Source organism: Struthio camelus, chromosome 3 (genome assembly GCF_040807025.1).
Source record: "Struthio camelus isolate bStrCam1 chromosome 3, bStrCam1.hap1, whole genome shotgun sequence".
Lineage (NCBI taxonomy): Eukaryota > Metazoa > Chordata > Aves > Struthioniformes > Struthionidae > Struthio > Struthio camelus.
The window spans coordinates 19,999,183-20,020,214 of NC_090944.1; the positions used below are offsets into that span (position 1 = coordinate 19,999,183).

Below are 21,032 nucleotides of genomic sequence, written 5' to 3' on the forward strand. Positions count from 1 at the left end.
GGCGAAAGGGCGGGAGCGCGCAGGCGCAGCGCCGCGCCTGCGGGGGCGCTTCCGTTCGCGGCCGGCTGGGCGCGGGGCCGTGGGTCGGGCGGGGCCTTGCCGCGCCGCGCCGGGCTCGCAACCTGCGAGGGGGGATTTGAATCGCCGGCGGTTGCAACGGCCCCGCCGGGCGGGCGGCGCTGAGCAGAGGTAGGGCGGGGGGCGCGCCCCGCTCTCCGCGCCGGGAAGGGGTGGTGGCGGGCGCGGCAGAGCTGTGTGCTTCCCGCCGGTGCTGAGGGGAAGCTCTGTCAGGGCAGCGCTGAGGGGGGTGAGGCTCCGCGTCGGGGCGAGAGCAGGGCGCCCTGCTAAAGCTCTTGCTGCCCAGTTCGGGACTGGTGCCTTCAGGGGGACGAGCGGGGAGGACTGGGATGGTTTCGCAGGAGCAACTGCGGGGCGCAGCAGTAGCGCGAGGCGGGCCGAGCCGCCCTGTGTGTCCCTCGCTGCCAGGCATGGCTGCTGCGCCTCCTGTGAGGATTTGCTCGCTGGGCGCCTGTGTGCCTGTGTGCCGGCGCTGGCCGCTTAAGGAAAACGGCTCGGGCTTTGGCCGGTGGCAGCCGACGTTGTAAAGGCAGAGGGAGAAACGGGTGATCGGGAATGCCTTCCTCCCTGGTCTTCCAGTTGTGGGGAAAGCGCAGAATTGATGTCATTTCTCAGTTGTCTGGTGCATCAGCCGGCAAAAGCCTAGAAACCGGGCAGGGAAACGAAAGCCTTCTTTCAGGTCATCCCGAGAGAGCTTTGGGCCAAACAAGGAATAAGTTGTAGGACTGGAGGGATGGGAGGAGGAAACTTCTGCCCTTTCCTCTGCTCTTCCCCTTAGACGAGGTAGAGCTACGCTCTCTGTTGCCTCTCATCGAGTACCTGGTCTTTCGGCGTACAGATGGCATGGCGTAGACTTTTACGCGTAGTCTGTGAATATGTTTGAGTATCGATGTGAATGCTGGAGATTTGCATAGTTCAACTCGGACGTCTGACTTGCATATCCCTTAAAAATAGGACTCCCCACTGCTGCAGAAGAAACTGGACTAATAACTTCAGTTCTCTAAAACATGTATGTTTTAAATAAAATAAATTATGTATGCTTACTTTCTTCATTATTATAAGCTGCAAGAGGTAATTTGTAACTTATTCATTAGTGTCTTTGTGTCTGTGAAAACAAGCGTGGTGTGCTGTGGTTCCCTTCGTCCAAAACGGAGGGAGATACTTAGCTCACAGACATGCATGAGCTATTAAAGATTTTAGATTATCAACAGAAAACCACAACTCTTGCCTTCTTCTCCTTCCTCCGCTCTTTGCCCTCACTTCCTCCCATAGTTTGTCATTCATCCTACCCTAGGTCTGCAGCTTAGTCTTCTATCTATCTGTGTTTGTTTTGCTCATTGAACAAAAGCCACAGACCGCGGCTGGTCTGGGTGCAGAGTGGTTAAAGCAAGTTGTAGTAGCGTTTGAGTGGTCACAGCGTATGGGAGTGACAGGCCCAGCGTAAGGCTGCTAGAAAGCCAATGAAGTGATTTTCGTTGCAGTAGGTTGTGTCTGCTTTGGATGAGGTCAGTTGTGACCAGTTAAGAAAGGAAATTGCAGAAGTACATTGCAATCAGAACTCTGGAAATGAATGCTATTGCTTAAGTTGGGACTTCAGTGGACAACAGCGCATAAAGTATCACTTCAGTGGATGCAGCATCTGTTTTCCTGTACCTCAATCTTAATACTGTAAACCCTTTTCTACTTGTAATGTATAATAGTCCTAATACTTGAATGCTGTGTTATGTGATACATATTGAGATTAGGTTTTTTTAACACCCTCACAATATGCATAACAATTACAAATAATATCTTGTAGTGATCTTGTGATGTTTTTCATTATTAGATCTATTGTGTCTTTACTTCTTCCCCGTTTTTATCCCTAATTACATGTTCGTTCATTCTCTGCTAATAAAGGTCATTTTTCTGTTAACTCAGCACTTATTTTTGTCTTTCTGAATGACAGTCAGATTCTCCGTAATATTATGTTCCTGACTTTGTTATGACAAACCTCTCTTAACATGGTCCTACTTTATGTTGCAATATAAACTTCAGATGTTAAATTTGATGTCTGAGCCTTTAAACAAAGTTCTATTAATAGTTTCAATAGTAACTCCATTAGTCTATTTCCATTAGTCTATTCCATATCTTGAAATACTTTAATCTTTACCTTCACTAGTTTAATGAATAGTTTCATGTATGATACTTCTACATCTTAATGACATTCAAATAGGTCAGACCTGCTGTTTTTCCTCTGTCTGCAATAGTGATTCCCAAGTTGTTGTTAAAGTCATGATTAAGTTATGCCGAGACTGTGAAACTTACTACTACTTCGTTAAAATCTTTTGAATAAAATTTTGGAGGATACGTTGGTGCAAAATTTTTAGGATTGATTAACGTAGAAAATAACTTTTTGTCAAAAGTATCACGATGATTTAAAGGTAAAGCTCAGGTGCTGTATAGCTCATGTCTGTCTGTCTGTCTTTTTTTTTTTTTGATAATCTTTAAAGTATTTTTCCCTTTAGCTTTTAAAGCTTTGTTTATTGTGACAGCTGATGAATGTGCTTCTTGTTGCTGAAGTTAGTTTCTACTACCTCCCTGGTATTTTTGCATTTCGTGTCGGTATCACCTATGCTGATGCTTACCCTAAGGACTTCTGAGGATATTCTGCTAAAGTTGATTGGAACTTTCATGTACAAGTTACTCAAGAATTCTGAAGACTCTGCTGATACTTGATTTCAGTATGGTGTAAGAGTTTTCTACTTAATTTTTTGTTACATTTTCCATTCTGTTACTCACTTTTTCTTGGATGTCCAGGTGGTATAGCAATTGAAGTCATAGCCCTGATCTTTAGTTTGGACCTTAGAAATTAAGGCATTTAAATCTTCCATTTTTTCTTCTCAGATTTCAGTGTAACAACAGATTGAATGGATGCCTATCTTCGTGTTTGTGAGATGAAGAAATTCCAAGAGCATACAAGCGACACTTTCCTGAACTGAGGAATTTAACTATAAAGGCATGTTTCTGTAGGAGACTACAAGCAGCATAACAAAAAGGTATGTAAGTAAAGGGTGAAATGTATCTGCTTGTGTGTTTGTGTTTATCATGTTAAACTGCACAATGTTACAGGAAATACCATATTTTCATTTTAATATTTAATGGACATAATAATAATTTATTTTGAAATCCCTGCTGTACAAAATTATTCCAAGAAGGATAGATGGAAAGTTTATTACGCTTCTATCTTTCCATCTTCTATCTTTCCATTTAAGTTTGTTCATTGCATTTAATGGAAATAATTTTTTTTTTTAATCTTTCTCATGCTCCGTCAAAGAATTAATGAAGGAAATGCTAGACCCTATTTTTCATAAAGCAATCAATGTCTAAAATAGAAATTAAATACCATTTGCAATTATGTAACTCATTTTAATATGTTGTGTCTAATATAATAAATGCTTTTGTCTGTGTTCCTTGATAGTATGAGTTTTCTGACCTTTTGTCTCCTGAAATCAGGCTCTTGTTTGAAAAAACGCATGGCAAAAGTGAGAGATTCTGCTCAGACTCTTTCTCTACCTTGGCCCAAACACGCAGATCTGCATGGTGAACGGAGTTGGGGAACTAATCTCATTTAAAAAAAAAAAAAAAAAGAAAAAGTGAATGTGCGGGAAATATATTTTCTCTCTGTATCAGCTTTCAGTAGATTCAGTGCCTTGAGTCCATTTGTTATTTTACTGCATAAAGAATTGTTTGAGCTCAAGGATGAGACAGGAACAGAACAGGCAGAGACAGGAGAGAATACTTGTAGTTGTAGTGCTAGTTTAAAGTGTCTTTTATTACTAAAGCTGTAATTAATTTATGAATTTAAAGAATCTCGATGAAATAATCTTTAAAACTTACTGGAAATACTTGCCTTTGTTCCATAAGGCTGTGATGTGGTAGTTTGGCATGGGTTGGGCCAAGTTAAACTTTGCTTACCCTCAGATTGCTCCCCTATAACCGACATATTAGTAACTATGCCACCGCCCAGGTGCGCAGAGCTTTGCGGAGGGGCAGGTTGCCGCCAGTGCTGGCAACAGCCAATCATCAGGTCGGTGCTGCGGGAGTCTGAGCCAATCGGAATCGGGCGTTCTCCACCAAGTCCCCCTCCCTAACTGACCTCCTTCTGGAAGCTTTGGCTGGGAGAGACCCAGCAAAGGCCTTGTGGGAGCTAGAGCCCTAACAGCCCCCCCCCCCCCCCTCCACCCCCAAAGACTCAGAGAGGCTCCAGGAGTGCCTGAGGGCTCTAACAGAGGTGACCCTGCGGCCCTGCCCCAGGACTGCACGGTGCACAGCTGGAACAGCTATGCTGCCCTCCTCCAACTTTCTCCTGGCCTGAATTTCTCCTGGGCCTCGTCGCCAACCGTGCAGGACAGCGAAATCACTTAAGGAACTGTTACCTTGACCCAACTGGCTTTTCTCCTGGACTGTGCTGTCTCTCCCACAGGACAGGGAAGTCAAATCACTTGTTAACGTTAAAATATCTGGGACTAGAAGTGCTTTGCTATCCAAGCCTCTTTAGTTTCCACACTATCAGTGCAGTCTCAAACTGTGGTATGTGGTATCAAGTCTGGACGTCCAAAATTGTTGATGTTGTTATCCCTTATTAGTAAAATAAAAGCATCTGGTTTACCTTGATTACATTACATGACTTTGCAGAAGCAGGTTGGCGGTATGCAGAAACAGCACAGGAACGACATAGCGAATCTAAATTTTCCTTTATTCTGCATTAATTGATTCTGCATATTCGTTTTCTAGGTATTTCTTAAATATATATAATTAATATTTTCTTTTTGGCTGTACAAATCGCTCTGATTGAAATTGTATCAACACTTAAAGTTTGGCTCCACCTTCCGGTATATTTTCAGTGTTGCCCAGTGACGAGACAAGAGGCAGTGGGCACCAACTGAAACGCAGGAAGTTCCATCTGAATCTAAGGAAGAAATTTTTTTACTGCGAGGCTGACTGAACCCTGGAATAGATTGCCCAGAGAGGGTTTGGAATATGCATCCTTGGAGATATTCAAAACCCGTCTGGACGCGATCCTGGGCAACGTGCTTTAGGTGACCCTGCTTGAGCAGGGGGGTTGGACTAGATGATCTCCAGAGGTCCCTTCCAACCTCAACCGTTCTGTGATTCTGTTTTTACAACTTAAGCTTGAACTGCAATACTAACTGAAAGCAATTCTAGCAAATATCATGAAGTCTGATGTTACAAGGAAAATAGAATCATATTTAGTTTCTCTATTAATCAGCAATTTCATCTGGATAGAGTAATGAAAGTTCTTTCTTTTTCTATAATTTTAAGCCTAGGCTTGTGTTCACTCAAATTTCAGTTCTGAAAAATGAAATATTTCAGTTTGTTGCAACATTTTGCTGTGATCCTTAATACTTCTTTTGCAGTATTAAATAAATATGTAACTGTGTCTACTTCTTCCCTACAAGTACTCATGGGTAAGAGGAAAGAGGAAAGCATTTCACAGCCTGGGTCCCACAAAAGACGGAGACAAGAATACGCGGGTGAACCTAGTGATGAGTCCAACGAAGAGGAAAATTCGCAGTTGTTGGCTGATAGTAATTTCTCTTCCCCATCGGTAAGCTATTTGAAAAGTCTGGAAGAAAATAAGATACCAGAAAAAGTTGATATCAAAACAATGGTCTCTGATTTTTAGTTGACATTGAAATAAGTGTTTTGCATGTAGGATTCAACGAGAACAATACAAAAAAAGCTAGTGGTAATGTGTCTGTGATAAGGACTTTTGCAGGAATGCATTCTTACCTTTGAAACTTAGTGCTTTTGGATTGTATGGCTGCAGCAGTTGGTCATCTAACAGCAGCATTCTGATTTTACAGAATACGTAGTACTGAAGTTAAAGTAATCAAAATAAGGAATCCACTAAATAAAAGGAAAAATTTTGTTGATAGGAGTTTAATGTGTTTGGCTTAGAGTTGTGGTAAAAGAGAAAATATTGCGGGGGGGGAAGTAAATTACTGAAAAAGTACTAACTAGTTGCTTGTTTTCAGTAGGTAATGTTTTCAAATGATTGTAATAAGTTTTAATCTTTGAAACTCATATTTTCATGTAATTGAAACCTTAAAACAAAATGGAAGAATGTTATGTTTTTCTGCTTTTCTGTAATGGTTGAATTCCAATTTGATGATTAGAATTATTAAAATAGCTTTTGAGCATGCAAATACAGTACTACGTGTTGTAGGACATTACAGCTGATCTTCGATACTTGGAGGCGTTATTCCTCGCTTCGTTTTCTCGAGCAGCAGACGTTGTCATTGTTGTGTTTAGTACTCCTTAGAGCATTGCTTTCCCAGAAAACCCTGCTTTTATAAAGCTCAAATTCTATTTCAAAACCTCAGTACCTCACTGGTTTTCCAATGGGCTATCCTTTCAACTTTTATTTTCATTCCCTTCTTGCTAACCTGTTCTTGGAATTTGGCAAAAATAGATCAATAAATAAAGAGCATCTTAAAAAGACTTCTTTGTTACTGGAATGATTATAGATTCTGTATGATTAATAATAATCTTAATCGTGTATACTGTACTAGTGATAAGCTAGTTATGGGGGGGAATGAAAGTTACCATTGAGTGATGAGCCTTGGTAACTGTTTTGGTGTTTTGTTTTGTTTTGTTTTTTTAACCTAACTGTACATCTAAAATAAACTGTATTTAATTAAAATGCACACATAAGCACCAAATTTAATAGCTAATTCTTTAGACTGTAGGGGAAGTTGGGATAATTGAAAGTATCCAGCTGAAGAACTTTATGTGCCATTCAATGTTGGGGCCTTTTCAGTTTGGATCAAATCTCAATTTTGTGGTTGGAAACAACGGAAGTAAGTATTAATTGCATCATTTCTCTATCAAATAACGTTTCTGTTAATAACTTAAAACATCTCATTTTTGTTTGAAATGAATAGCTATCTCATCTTTGTATCTTTTAGGAATGGGGACTGATTCAGTTTTGGACTCAGTAAGCACAGGTCTACCCCAGTAGTTCCAAGCTGGTCAAAAAGCTAGGTCTTATACAGAGACTTGCAAAAGATAATATATATCTTTCCATAGCTAAATCATGCATAGATTTATATTTAATAAAATAAAAAAGTTGAGAGTTTAAAGACATTCAGATATTTATTTAAACAGTAAGGTACATTTGATTTCTTTGATTGTTTGAATGTTTTCTGTATGATCTAGGTGGGGAGAGGGTAACTTTTCCTCCTGAGTTAGAACATCTCGTGGAACCTAAGATGCTGAGATGAAATAACAGAAGTTTGAATGTTACCTTTGGCTCAGCATCTTTTTTTTGGGGAGAGGACCTTGGAAACGCCTATTTTTCCTAGAGCTGGAACCATTGCTATTTTATGCATCTGTCCGGTAAAGACAGAACGTAGAATTTAAGTGCTTGAGTACATAAGCAATCAAACATCTGAAAATCTAAAACATGAGTGAACTGGGTAGAAAGACCTATGAGAATTTCTTTTTAAACGACTTCAGCACTTCTCATTGCAGGTGGAAAGAGTTCTGTATTAACAGCTCTTATTGTTGGACTCGGTGGAAAAGCTACTGCAACTAATAGAGGTTCCTCTTTAAAAGTGTTTGTAAAAGATGGAGAGTCGTAAGTAACACTTTTTCGGTCTTAAGGTTGACTGTGTTTTTCAGGTTAACTGATGAATTTTTTAAAGTCAGAATTCAAACCACATCCCGTCTTTTCTAGAAGAATATCTTAATCCGCAGGCTATAGATTGCTTTGGTTAGGGATGCCTGTGGAAGTTAAGAAGCTGTTTACCAAAGAGGCCCAAGGCTGGAAACAAACAAGCAAGAGGGAACTAGATTCTGCAGCCTAAAGATGAGGGCAGTCAGATGGGAGGGGAAGGAGGATCTGTGTTCTGCTTCCTGCTGTCACAACTACTTACTTTTAGCTAATGATCTATTTGGAGTGTAAAAAGAGCAAACACCCAGTATATGGCAGTTTGTCTGGCCAGGCATATGTGATGCTGGTTTGAGTCAAACAACATCAGTGTATCTTGTTTTGACTTGTATCATGACTGACCTACGTTTGTGACCTGGACAAGACTTGGAAAAATTTTGTGGAAAGTTGAAATGTTTTGAATTTCTGGTTTTGGAATTAATATCAGTTGTCTGAATTCTTTAGTTCTGCAGATATTTCAATAACGTTGCAAAACCAAGGTAGAGATGCATTTAAACGAGAAGTGTATGGTGACTCTATTATTGTGAATCAGCACATTAATCTCGATGGAAGCAGAAGTTACAGACTGAAAAGCAAATCGGGTTAGTGGTAGTTTTGTTTTGCTCTCAATTTTAAAAGCTCTTAAAATGTGTATATTGCGTTAATTGCCTTGATGTTAGTAAAGGGTGATGTTTTTCCTATTAAGGTGAGCTTTTTTACGTTTACCTTAGCATGTCACACTTTAACATGTTCCTAAGCAGTTGTACGGCTTCACATCATGCAGAACCTGATGCATTATTTTGCTTTATTTTTGTCTGCTTGTGTGATGAGGCTGAACGTAGTTACTAGTCTTTGAATTTTTGCTGAGTTTGCTAATTTACCTAAATTCTCACAGGGAATTTAAGAGGCAAGGAGTAACTTTTAATTAAATCTTTCTATATAAATGCCAATACAATACTGGAAATACGTGAAATGGCGTTTCTAGCTCAAGACAGAGGCAGTGCTCTTAAAAAAAAAAAAAAAAAAAAAAAAAAAAAAAAAAAAAAAAGCATGTTTACTTTGAGGCACTAAATTGGACCGAAGGCTGGGATTTTGTGTGTGCTTTTACTTTGGACCTATTGATTTTTTTTTTTTCTTTCCTTTTTGGACCATTAGGGAACTTAATTTCTTCCAAGAAAGAGGAACTTGTAGCAATACTGGATCATTTTAATATACAGGTAACTGCTGCAGTGATTGAATTCTGTGAAATTTAAGACAATAGCTTATAATGTTACAGTTCTTTAAATAAAAAGCAGTGCTCCATTTTGTTAAATGAGAGAAGTCATGTTAATTCTTTCGTGAGCACACACAACGACAAAAGAAAGCTTTAATTCAACTCAATGCATAATATGGCTCTGTCCCAATAATGAAGTGTAAGATACAATCTCTGAGCTATGAGTCATATATCTTGTTAATGGAAGTCTTAGCTTACTTTAATTTCTTTCAGACCTCTTTTTTTTTTTTTTTTTCCTCCTGCTTATTCTCATCTTAGAAATTTTCTGTGTTAGAGAAATTTAAGTTTGCGTGTGTGTGTTTCGCTGCTTGAGTGATTTAGGAAAGATCAGGTAGCGCACATAAAGCTTTAAAACAATGTATTCAATGTGTCAAATAGTGTCAGTCTCTGCTAGTAAATACTGATTTTAATTTTATGCAAATTTCCATAAGAATATATTGGGCAGTTCATCGAATTGAATGTAATACTTTGATCAATTGTGTCGAGAGAAATTAAACTACACTGGACAAAATTCCTAATCTTGTTAAAAATAAACGAACAAAGCAGGCCCTTTCTTCCTAGGAGTCAGTTATACTCCTGAAAATCATTTCTTCGTTTGTCCTTGTTGTGATTCAAGTTTGTAGAATTTAAAAGATAAGTGAAGTGATTTAATTTCTAGATCTGTTTTTCTCTGCTTATTGCTGAATTGCTGGAAAAGGCACAGGGAGGTAGTTTGCGCACTTTCAGGGATTAAGTGAAAACACTTTTGGCAAGCAAGTATTTTACTATTATAGGTAGATAATCCTGTGTCTGTTTTGACCCAAGAGATGAGTAAACACTTCTTACAGTCTAAAAATGAAGGTGACAAGTACAAGGTAAGAAAAATCATTTGACATTTTGATTAAGTATTGAAATGTAATTTTTAGAATTAATCAATTTGTTTCAGTTATTCTTTTAAAAAAATGAAACCTAGCAATTGGGGGGGAAAAAAAAATCATTGAAGTCAAAATACTTGGCTTCAAATTTTAGTAAGAGGCATTTGGAGAAAAAATATCAGAATCCTTAGTTTTAATTATGTTATTATAGCAGCCATCCAGGTACTTGCAAAAAGAATTTTTTGAAGTCCCCTTTCTCTGAAGAGGTTGCTAAATTCTTATACGTAGGATATTGCTGAGTTAGTTCATCATTCAGAGATATTCCAGCACTTACTGTACTTTGGGTATAATTTAGCGTGCATAGAGGTTGGGATGAGTGGTCTGTCTCTTGTAATCAATTAGGGTTCATTTAGGTAAACTGCAGCATCTGACGTCTGCACCTCTGTTCCTTTTTAGTTTTTTATGAAGGCAACTCAGCTGGAACAAATGAAAGAAGATTATTCATATATTATGAAAACAAAAGAAAATACACGTCTTCAGATAGAGCAAGGAGTAGAGGTATGTTTCAGTTTCAGTAAGTATTACACAGCAGAGCACTGAATGAATAATAGTTAGTATGCATAGTTTTGATTTGTCTGAGTTTCGGTGATATTAGGCTTCAAAAAATAAGTCTTTCCAAAATTTCATATTGTATCACAGCTCTGTGCGCTCACTTACAGTTGAACCTTTTTTTTTTTTTTTTTTTTTGTTAGCGTCTTCGAGAACTTAAGCTTCATTATTGCGAGAAAAAGGAACGTTACAAAAGCATTGGGTTTGTGAATGAAATGCGAAAGCATCTCGAAGATTTGAAACATAAAATGGCATGGGCAGTGGTAAATTTGTTTCCTAATATGTTCTTAAAATATGTTTCCTAATAAGAAACCCACTTAAATTGTTCTTTATCTGTTGTGGACATTCTGATGCATGCTCAAAAATGCCTTATGCTTAGGTGAGTGAAATGGAAAGAGAAATACAGCCAATCAGAGAATGCATCAGAGTTGAAGAAGAACGTACAGCAAAGTTCCTTCAAAAGCTAGAAGAATGTCAGGTACGTGCATATTTTAAACCATATTTCAATTTAGTTCTGATTCCTTGACTCAAGAATAAAATATTTTTTAAAACTGATTCTCCTTTTGTGTGTAAGCTATTGATACTGGCCTTGTCAGCTTTTTCACAAGCTGTGCAGCCTAAAGAATGTTATAAATATTAGTGGTTAGCTTCTATACGCTTCTTTAGTTATCTAAAACTTAGTTGTAACACTTGCATTGTATATTTCCTTGGAGAATAATGTTAGGGTGTTTTGTTTCCTGTTGTTCAGAAGAGGGGTGGTGTGTGTGTGGTTATCGTGCTGATACTTCTGACTCATGTAAGGGTTATTTTGTGTTGACTGGGAGTCTGAGGTGGCTAGTATTTCCTATACCGGTGAACGAACATTTAAAACATTTCTTTTAGTTTTATTGTTGAGAGTAGTTAGGCAATACCTATTTCTGTAAACATTAAAGCATTTCTCAGAAATCTGCTGTGTAGGCTTCCTTGGATATCATTACTCATAGGAAAGATCAATATCTAATTCCAAGAGGCGTCTAGAATTAAAACAGATTCTTTTAATAGTACTAAGACTTCTGGATGTAGTCAGGTAGGTTAATTTTTCTAAGTGTTCAGATTTACTTAAGAAATGTGTTTTTTACAGAGAAATACTAAATTTTGGTCCATTAAAACTCCCTCTCCAAAGGGAGGTATTCATTTCTCGCTGAAGTATATGTGTGTACGTGCATACATATATATGTGTGTGTGTGTGTGTATACATATATATAAAATATGTATATTTGCGCTATAATTGATTTACTGTATTGCGAAAACATGTCTGTTAAAGCAGCATTGTCCAGATACTGGTTTCACATCTTTCCGTGTTGCTTAATTGGCCTTACTGCAGTGAGAGTCCCGCATTTGATTAAACTATGAGTAAGAGTGAAGAAGGTTGCTGTTTATATTATGGATTTGATAGTTCATCAGTCTCCTGAATGTGTTCCTATATTAATTTTTTGCTTTGTAGATCCGTAACGGTAGTGAAATGCTTTACAAAAAAAGAGAGAGACAGATATCAGCAGATAGATAATTTTGAATGATAGCTTTCTTCTTTAGCGTTAAGAAGTTTGGGGAAAAAATGCTTCATTGCTGCTTGTGATTTGTTATCTTTTTGCTATGAAGGTAAAAGTAAATGAAGCAGAAGAAAAGTACAAAACGATACAAGACAAGTTAGTAAAGATAAGTGAAGAAGCACAAGCCCTACATCCGCAGTGTATTTCTTCAAAAAATGATGTGCAGGCAGGAAGAAAAGCATTCAATGAAGCTGAGGTAAGCAAAAGAACTTTTGAAGATTGTACTGATTTAAAGCCTTACTTCTGTTCGTGTTTTATCCATATGCTTTTTTTTTTTTTTTTGCATCTGTGTTTAGGATTCCTGAATGCATTGTGCAGTTCAGTGCAATTCAAAACAGATGCAACTTTCTGCTTGAGTTGCAAGTAGCTTCTCCTTGGGGCCATAGGGTTTGCATCTTTACACAGGTGTTAAACAAAGGACAGCTTAGGCCAACATAAATGGTTCAAGAATTGTAAAAGGAACAAGCAATACAGTTAACTTCAGGTTCTGTTTTTCTTAAATTTAGGAAATTACTTGTTGTTCAGATAGAGTTCAACAATTATTTCCTCAAAATTGTAGTTATATCAGTTCTTTTCTGAAATAATTCTTATTTCTGTTAATTGAACTAATATGTCCGACTTCCTTCATAGGCCCTTTATAATCGTTTCAGAACTGAGTTAAAACGTCTGGGTAGAGATGATGAACAGCTGTGTAAACGAATTGAAGAACTGAAAAACAGGTGAATATGGATATAGTGATTCTTGTGTACATTTATTTAGGTATAGGTATGCAGGAACTGAGCTCTTCTGATTAATGAGAAAATTTGACAATACTTGTGCAGTAACAGAAAATACTTATGTAATTTTTAGCAAGGTCCCGTCAAATATCTCTGGCCCTGTTTCTTTGCATGCCAAGATTTTGACCAGAGGGCGATGAGGTGATGGGGCAGGGGAGGAAAAAAAAAAAAAAAAAAAAAGCTTTTATTTCATTTGGTGATGGTGTACATTTTCTAACTTCTGTGATGTTACAGAACAAGTATTCCTCAACCTAAATATGTGATAAGAATACTAGACTGGGAGAGCTATGTGTGGTTAAAAATAAAAAATAAAAATAAAAAAAAAAAAGGGCAGTAGGGTGCAGTAGGCTTTATGTTGTGTAGAGCTTGTAAATGCACTGAATCTTAAATATAACTTTCTGATGCATAGATCTCTTTATGATACAGTTTCTAAAGCAAAGTTCTCACTTATAAATATCACCAGTGTGGTTTGAAAACACTGAAGTGTGGTCTGTTCTAGTGCTAATCAGGTTTCGGAGCCTGAAAAGTTGGAAAGACAAAGGAAAATTGCACAGTTAAAAGAGCATTTAAAGGTGTTCCATGATCAAGAAATAATGATTGGTCAACAGATGGATCAGTTTCAGCAGGCCATATACAAGTACAAGGAAGAACAGGCTACACTGAGGTAGGTTACATTTTTTTGAGTATATATGCATTTCCTTGCATTCCTTGAGGTATTGAGCGTCAGTTTCTATATATTTTTTTTCTAATATATCTTAGGACTTGATAACCCTTTCTCTTTGGCAAAGCATGGCTGAATTTAGAAACATAGTTTATCTGTAATTATTTCTATTAAATTAAGGCATCATAAGCTGTTGCTAGTGGTGAACATTCTCTTTTCTTAGGAAAGAAGAACATGATGTGAAACAAGCACTGGATGCCAAGCTGAAACAGCTGAGAGAGCTGAAAGATAGTAAAACAAATACCTTGAAAAGATTTGGACCACATGTGCCATCATTTCTTGAAGCAGTTGAAATGGCCTATAGGCAAGGGCGCTTTAAATACAAACCTGTCGGACCTTTAGGTAAGAATGACAGCTGAAAATGATTTTTTTTTTTTTTTTTTTTTTTTGGAATACTCCCTCATGAGGTTTGTTGCAGTGAACAGTAAACTTACGGGTGGGGGGGGGTGGAGGGGGAGAGAGGTCATTTAAGGAAAAATATATCTCAGGCTCTTTTCTCTTGTATTTCCTGGCCTGAAGTTTTTATCTAGGTAAGTTATCCGTTGCCTCTGTTCTTTTTAATCATGTGAACCAGCTAGCATCTGATCTTCCTCATTTTTTGCAGCTGTTTGTCCAGGTGTTTACTTATTAAGTAGTCACAACAGTGAACTTCCTGCCTGCACCTCACTCCTCACAGCTTTGATGTGGTTTCACGACTCATTACAGTTCTTGCTTTCTTTCAGCCCTCTAGGCTTTCCCCTATTTAGGAAAACTGAGTTTAGGGGATTTAATGTTCTCTGTTCCTGAATTTAGGCGACATAAAAGGCACTCTTATACTAGTGGAAGGGCATGTAGCTAAATGGTGTGTGATATTTGTATGGCTTCTGGGAGAAGGCTGTAGGACTTGGAGAAGATTGTGTTATCTTCAAGAAGTTATTCTCCTCTGAGTCTGAGGAATCTTCTTCTGAAGAATTCTCCAGTAATAGTATGGCTTTCAAGTCACCTTTCTCGTGGTCTATTTTCCAGAGATAACGTAACATATGTTTTTAAATGGTCCCACAGAAAAAGAGTGCTTTGAACGGAATTCTGATGCTTGAAAGGGTTTGTAAAGTCTCTCGTAGAAAAGTTACATAGCTGAAGATCTTGCTGTTTGATTAGGCCGTGCTACTTCACTGACTGCCGTGTCAAATCTGATTGTAAGCTCTTGGCGCAACCTGCTTGGTGAGACACGATGCAGAAAGGCCTCTTTCCTGAAAAGCATTTCCCTTAGCAGTAGGGGAATGGTTTATGAAGAGGATGTATGGGGTCTCGCGGTGAAGCATTGTAATGTAGAGAACTTCTAAGAGATTCAGGAGACTGGCAAATAGAGTTATTAGAAGAAGCAGTGTTTCTAGTTCATGGTTCTGATGCAGATCAGGCAAACGGAAAATCCTGATGTTTTCTGCTTGTTGTGTTCTACAAAGAACTGTTACAAATTTCAATTTAGTTATTGAAACAATACAATTGAAAGAGGTGGCCACGTAGGTGGCTGTGACTGTGTACGATCTAAGGTGAATTTTTTTTTATCGTTTCAGTGCACAACAGTTACAATTCATTCTGTGATGCAAGCGTCCTGTGCATGTTATAACAGAGCTCTGTATCTGTACATAGACAGTTACTTACATGTAATAGGTTTAAATTGGGCATCAGACTACTGTGCATTAGCTGATCATTGCTAGGTGGGATAGCACTGTCCTGCATTTTGACACACTTTTATTCAAAGTATCCAGTGGCTGTCTTAGGGACTGGTCAACTTTAAGATGCTTCATCTGGAGCAGCTTCAGCTGAACAAATTGAAATTTTCCTGGAAAATCTGGTTGCATTACTACTTTGACCAGCTCTGAATGCTATTTTCAGTTGGTGATGGGAATGGGAGTTTCAGCATAATGTAGATGTAAATGTAAAAGGCAAAGAACCATGTATTTACTGTGTAGTGAGAATGTGCAAGGTGCCCCCCCGCCCCCGGCCAGGTAATTTTAAATTTTTATTTTTCCTCTCTGCGAGGAAGGACTGTTTAAGGATTTTTTTATTTAAAAAAAAACAAAACAAAAAAAAGTGTTAAAATGACTATTGGACTTATATTATGGAATACAGCTCCTTAAAGCTTTGTCTTTTATGTTTCTTCAGGTGCTTTCATTCATCTGAAAGATCCTGAACTTACTTTGGCTGTTGAATCTTGTTTAAAGAGCCTAGTTCAGGCATTTTGCTGTGATAATCATAATGATGAAAGAAATCTTCAGATACTGATGTCAAAATATTATCCACATGGGTTTCGACCGCAAATAATTGTAAATAAATTTCAGGATAAAGTTTATGATGTTAGACACAGGTAAGCTATATTTTAAGTTTTATTGCTTAGGCACAGTGGTTCAAATTATTATCAGTTGGAAGGAAATATCTATAATCTTGTTTTAAAGAATTTCACGTGAACTTTATAAATGGTTACTTTTACTTCTTTCTTCAGAGGAGTTCATCATCCAGAATTCCCGTCGGTTCTCACAGCATTGGAAATAGATGATGCAGTGGTTGCCAATTGTTTGATCGACATAAGGAGCATTGAAACAGTCCTGCTAATTAAAGTAAGACTCCCTGCTCCCTACTGGCCTTTAAAGGATATTGTTTTTGTGTATGAGGCTTATAAAATACCTTCATTGATAGTGCCTGCAATTGACAAAAGAAGTAAAGGAGAGTTTTTGCCCCAGAAGAGTAATAGTTAGACACTGTGGTGAAGTGAGACTCTCACTGGCTCAATAAACCCTGACTGTAACAGTATTATAATGGAGCGCACAGCTACATACGCTCCTACCAGAGGGCTACGTTTGAGGCTATGGTCTTGAGATTCAGTGAATTAGCAGTGTCCGAAGTAGGATACTGACTTCTGTCGCAGTTAAGATAGAGTAAAATGACAACCGGCAGTGGATTTGGGGGTTTATTTAAGAAACAGCAAGGTTAGAGCTTTTATTCTACTTTGATTATTTCACACAAGTGCTTGCTCCCTCCCCACAGCATTGCGTTCACTAGGTGTCAGCTTCCCTCTCCGGCGAAAGATTGCTGCTGTTCCAGGATGGTCAGGGGCAAAGCGTTGGTTCTTGCTGTGCAGCTACTTGCCGTTCCTTGTTTCGGGTGTTACTGTCTAAGGTCGCTGGGTATCCCCCAAAATTTGTCTCTCTGGAACCCCGTTTCCAGGATCTGTGCCCGTTTCCAGGATCCGTCCCCATGCTCTTCTCATAGTAGCAGTGCTACTTTTGTTTATACCCTCTCTGCCTTCTAATTTATTATCTTTAGTTATTATATTTCTATTATTATATACTACATGTATTCATACTATTATATTACCTAATATACTGACTTTCATAACACTCACTGTTTTAATTATCTTTGCGACTTACCATAACAATTTGAACCGTGTCTGAAAAATGTGGAACAAGTATTGCCTGGAAGAAATGAGACTTCTGAATGGGCAGCGTGATTGTATAAAAACTAATTTCCTTAGACAGTGGCACTTGTGACCACTTGATCCAGCGCTGGCAGTGGTTTTCAGCAGCAGATTTCCCCAAACTTTAGTTGAATGTTGTTTGATATAATCTCTAAAAGCAGGCTGTGAAGTATTTCCTGTACATGTATTCCATTTTTTGATAGTTAAATGTACCTAGTGCTTAGTGACCTTTGGCTGGTAGTTTTTCCAGTGAGAAGTTATGAAAGTCTGATCAGACTATGGAATTTACAATTTATATAGTTTTGTAACATTTAAAGAAAATGAAAGAAAACGGCAGCTAAACTGAGTGGTGGGTTTTTTTGAGAACGTAAATGTCTTACTCAACAAAGAAATGTAAATTCTTTACATGTTAAGCTGTTTCCCATTGCTCTTTCATCGCTGTATTTATTATTTTTCAATAGGAATGCACATATTTTCTAAGTGAGCATTTTAAAATAAATTTTTGATGGGAATCTTTAATTATGGTTATTTTTCTATAGATATAATAAGGTCATTGTATTTTTCAGAGTAGCTGTAAAGCCCGTGAAGTAATGCGGAGGCCCCCCAAAAATTGTAGAGAAGCTTTCACTGCTGAAGGCGATCAGGTATTTGAAAGACGATATTACTCCTCTGACTACCTCAGACCCAAGTACCTGAGCAAGGATGTTGAAGCAGAAATAAGGTTAGCATTTGTAATGCTGTATTTATTTGAAAAAAATACGTTTGTTAAAGTTAATATTAGAATAGGTTATATGTCTGTTTGGATATATGTGCATGAGAAACACAGACCGACCCACCCACCCTGTAATCTTATATATTGACAGGACTTTCCTCTGTCTCCATTTTCTTTAAGTTTTACTTTTTTTTTTTTTTTTTTCCCCTGTTGAGAATTTTGGAAAACTTCTTTATTTCAATGTCTTTCTGTGATAGTATAAGCCTGAGTTTTTCATAGATGTGTTTCAACTTAATGCCTGTAAATGCTCTCCAGAGTTGAGATTTGTTGGGCTGAATACTCAGAAAGTCTAGCTATCTATTTTACACCTACTAAGAGTGCTGTGGAATCAAAGCTATTTCTTTAAAAGTCTGAGAACTGAAGAGTGGTACCTTAATTTACTGCAAAGGGAACGTATTTATTCAAACCAAATTACCCTGGCACTAATGGTAAGTGTCTTTGATAAGCCAGTTTGTTTTTGTCTGCTTACTTTTAAAATGGTAGTTTGAAAAAAACTAGCAGATTTCAAAGACAGAAACTTGAGCCTTCACCAAGCAAATTAATGCCACTAGAATACTTTTATTTTGAGGCACAGTTTGTATTACAGACGCAGCAAGGAAGTATTTTGTTTTCAACGTTAATAGCTGATAGCGTAGACTGAGTGTTAAAACCTTGTTTCTGTAAACCTGAAAGCTTTAAATGTGTCAGCCAGCTGTATTTTATTCATGTCAGTATGTAATGGAAGTCATTTGAAGATTATTTTGATAACTTCCAAAGTGTTACACTGATTTCCTTACCAATATTGGAATGGGAAAATGATGTTGGTCCGTTTAAAGGGAAAAATATTTTTTTCAGAACTTAAACTGAAGGAACGACATATTTATTTGAAGTGATATATGCAATTTACAAAACACTGATTTTGGGGATCAGACTTAATCAGTCCATTTCACTTATCTGTACCAGACTGCATTTAACACTTACCTAAAGGCTTTTTACTGTAATATTAGTTAAGTCTCTTTTTTTCCCAGCAATAAAAGACTTTATCAGAGTTTTGCTGCCTATAAATAATAATACTAATCATAAATACCTTTACATCCATTTGAAATGCAAAATATCACAAATTGAAAGAATTTAATACGGAGACGGAATGCCTTTTTGAAGGAGAAGTATAAGTAATAAAATAAAATTTTCTACATCTCTGTTAATGTATTTTTATCTCTAATGGGAAGTATTTTGCTCTAGTTAAAGTATGTATTTTTTCCTCCACATGCAGTACTATTTTTAAAAGTAATAGCACTATTTAGTTCAAATATTTGGGCGGGTTGCGAAATTGCTAACAAAGGTCACACATGGTTGAAATTCTGTGACTGCTTTACCCACTAGAGACTGAACTGAGTCCATCAAACAACTATCTGCTGGTTATCAACTACGAGTTCTACTGTGTACCTTTGGTATTTCTTTATTGGTCATTAAAACCATCCAGTGCACGACAGTACCTGATTTTTTTTTTTTAGACATTTCTTGGTCCTTTTGTACCCTTTAGTTTTGTTATGTGTTTCATTTTTTTATTTGTGTGTATCTTTTTCTGTGTGCATATATGTAATGTGTGTGTGCATATGTATGTAAAAATAACACGTTTCTTTAAGTCACTTGGAGAAAGAAATTGAAAACAAAAAGGCACAGTTGACAACATCTCAGCAACGTCTGCATTGCATTGAGAGTGAGATCAGGCAGAATGAAGATCATCTTCATCGTCATCGACGACACCAAAAAGAATTACAGGTAAAAAGAGATACGCTGTTAATTCACAGAACCTGGTCAGGTGTTACCTACTTCGTTGAACGTCTGCAATATATTTTGAGTGAATGATAATTTCTTTTAGTACTTATGTTTATTTTTGTTGTATTGGCCTTTGTCATAAAACACAAGAGATTCTGTGTGCTAGTGTCAATAATACACTTTCATCATTTAGGATAGAACTATAGAAGTCACGGTAGTCCGAAGATACTGCTGCTGTTCTGTGTGTTTTGGGGGACTGGAGAGTGAGTGGTTGCTAGGTTGGGGGTTCGTTGTTTGTTTTACTCTGAATACAACCTTTTTTGTGCAAGTTTTACAGGTAAAATCTCTACTGCTTTCTTTGTGGCACGTGTAGGAACTTGTTGCAATATCTGATGTGTGTGTCTTTTCCCTGCTTTTCTTTTCTCTTTTTTTTTTTTTCCTCTTCTCTGTCTCTTTCCATTGAGCCTTGCCTGTTTGCTCCAAGAATCTTATTTCTATTCATCATTTTCATTTCTGTTCTTTATCTGTTGCTAAATAGATCTGTTTTCTCCTTTAAGTTTTACTTAACTTGAATTCCTTCATAAATCATTTTACAACTGCTTAGTCTTTTCCCACATGATTTCTAGTAATAGTAAGACAGGTATGTGTTTATGGTGGTTAACGTTCCAATTGCACAGTATAAGGTAACTTAGACTATATAAGGCTAAGGTTTCAGTGAATTGCGAGTTAGGACCAGCAAACAACTGAACCGCTGTTAAATTGCTGAAGAGTAATATTTGAGGAGAAAATAAAATATAGAAATCCTTTGATGTTGAATGGAAATGCAGTAATGGTTTAGAGTGCATGTTGCATTTGGAACAAGTTATGGAAACAGACTCCGTAGTTAAGTATATTTTGGGAAGGATGGAATGAGACCCCTTTTGGAGGTATTAATGGAATTAAAAACCCAAACATATTTGGCTTCTGTGTTAACTTCATTGAACAACTGATAACTTTTCTTTTTAGATAAACTTAAGAATATTTGATGTTTTTTTTTTTTTCCCAGATAAAAATAAGAACAACAAATGCAGAAATATCAGATCTTGAAAATACAGAAGAACACCATTCAGTGGACATCCGCACATTAGTAAGATTGGATTATCAAGTTCTTTCTAATAAAGATATGAAATTATCTCTTTTCACGTTGGCAGTATTTTTAAACAGGAAATAAACAAATACTGTATGCACAGTATCAACTGGGATACAGGTTGCATAAGTAGTGAAAAACGCTGTACTTTATGAATAATGTCTATAATTATGGTCACTTTTTCTTTTTCTGGTGTGTCTTTTAGTTGCTGTTTTTTCTCTTTTCGTTGCCTCATTAGCTCCACCTTCTTTCCTGGACATGCAATGTTGCTTTTGCCCTTCTTCGAACTTTTTCACTCCCATCTTTTT

At 37.4% G+C, this 21,032-nt stretch overlaps 1 protein-coding gene across 5 annotated transcripts in view; it reads left to right on the forward strand.

Annotated features, from left to right (window-relative positions):
- Positions 1 to 6: 6 nt before the first annotated feature.
- The window catches only part of SMC6 (structural maintenance of chromosomes 6), a 36,048-nt gene continuing 15,022 nt past the window's right edge, over positions 7 to 21,032 (forward strand). For 3 of the 5 annotated variants that reach the window (XR_011140039.1, XM_068937125.1, XM_068937124.1), the window contains exons 1-20: positions 7 to 189; positions 2,962 to 3,113; positions 5,538 to 5,686; positions 6,824 to 6,941; positions 7,615 to 7,720; positions 8,258 to 8,394; positions 8,948 to 9,009; positions 9,839 to 9,919; positions 10,376 to 10,477; positions 10,672 to 10,791; positions 10,908 to 11,006; positions 12,167 to 12,313; positions 12,748 to 12,836; positions 13,393 to 13,557; positions 13,778 to 13,956; positions 15,760 to 15,961; positions 16,097 to 16,211; positions 17,635 to 17,789; positions 19,466 to 19,601; positions 20,644 to 20,724. Coding sequence is in view for 4 of the 5 variants with exons in the window: in XM_068937125.1 (XP_068793226.1) it covers positions 5,543 to 5,686; positions 6,824 to 6,941; positions 7,615 to 7,720; positions 8,258 to 8,394; positions 8,948 to 9,009; positions 9,839 to 9,919; positions 10,376 to 10,477; positions 10,672 to 10,791; positions 10,908 to 11,006; positions 12,167 to 12,313; positions 12,748 to 12,836; positions 13,393 to 13,557; positions 13,778 to 13,956; positions 15,760 to 15,961; positions 16,097 to 16,211; positions 17,635 to 17,789; positions 19,466 to 19,601; positions 20,644 to 20,724 (2,238 nt within the window). In the remaining variant the exon portion in view is untranslated. Of the gene's footprint in view, positions 190 to 856; positions 1,088 to 2,961; positions 3,114 to 5,537; positions 5,687 to 6,823; positions 6,942 to 7,614; positions 7,721 to 8,257; positions 8,395 to 8,947; positions 9,010 to 9,838; positions 9,920 to 10,375; positions 10,478 to 10,671; positions 10,792 to 10,907; positions 11,007 to 12,166; positions 12,314 to 12,747; positions 12,837 to 13,392; positions 13,558 to 13,777; positions 13,957 to 15,759; positions 15,962 to 16,096; positions 16,212 to 17,634; positions 17,790 to 19,465; positions 19,602 to 20,643; positions 20,725 to 21,032 lie in introns of all 5 variants that reach the window. The other 2 variants (XM_068937126.1, XM_068937127.1) reach the window with 2 other exon arrangements.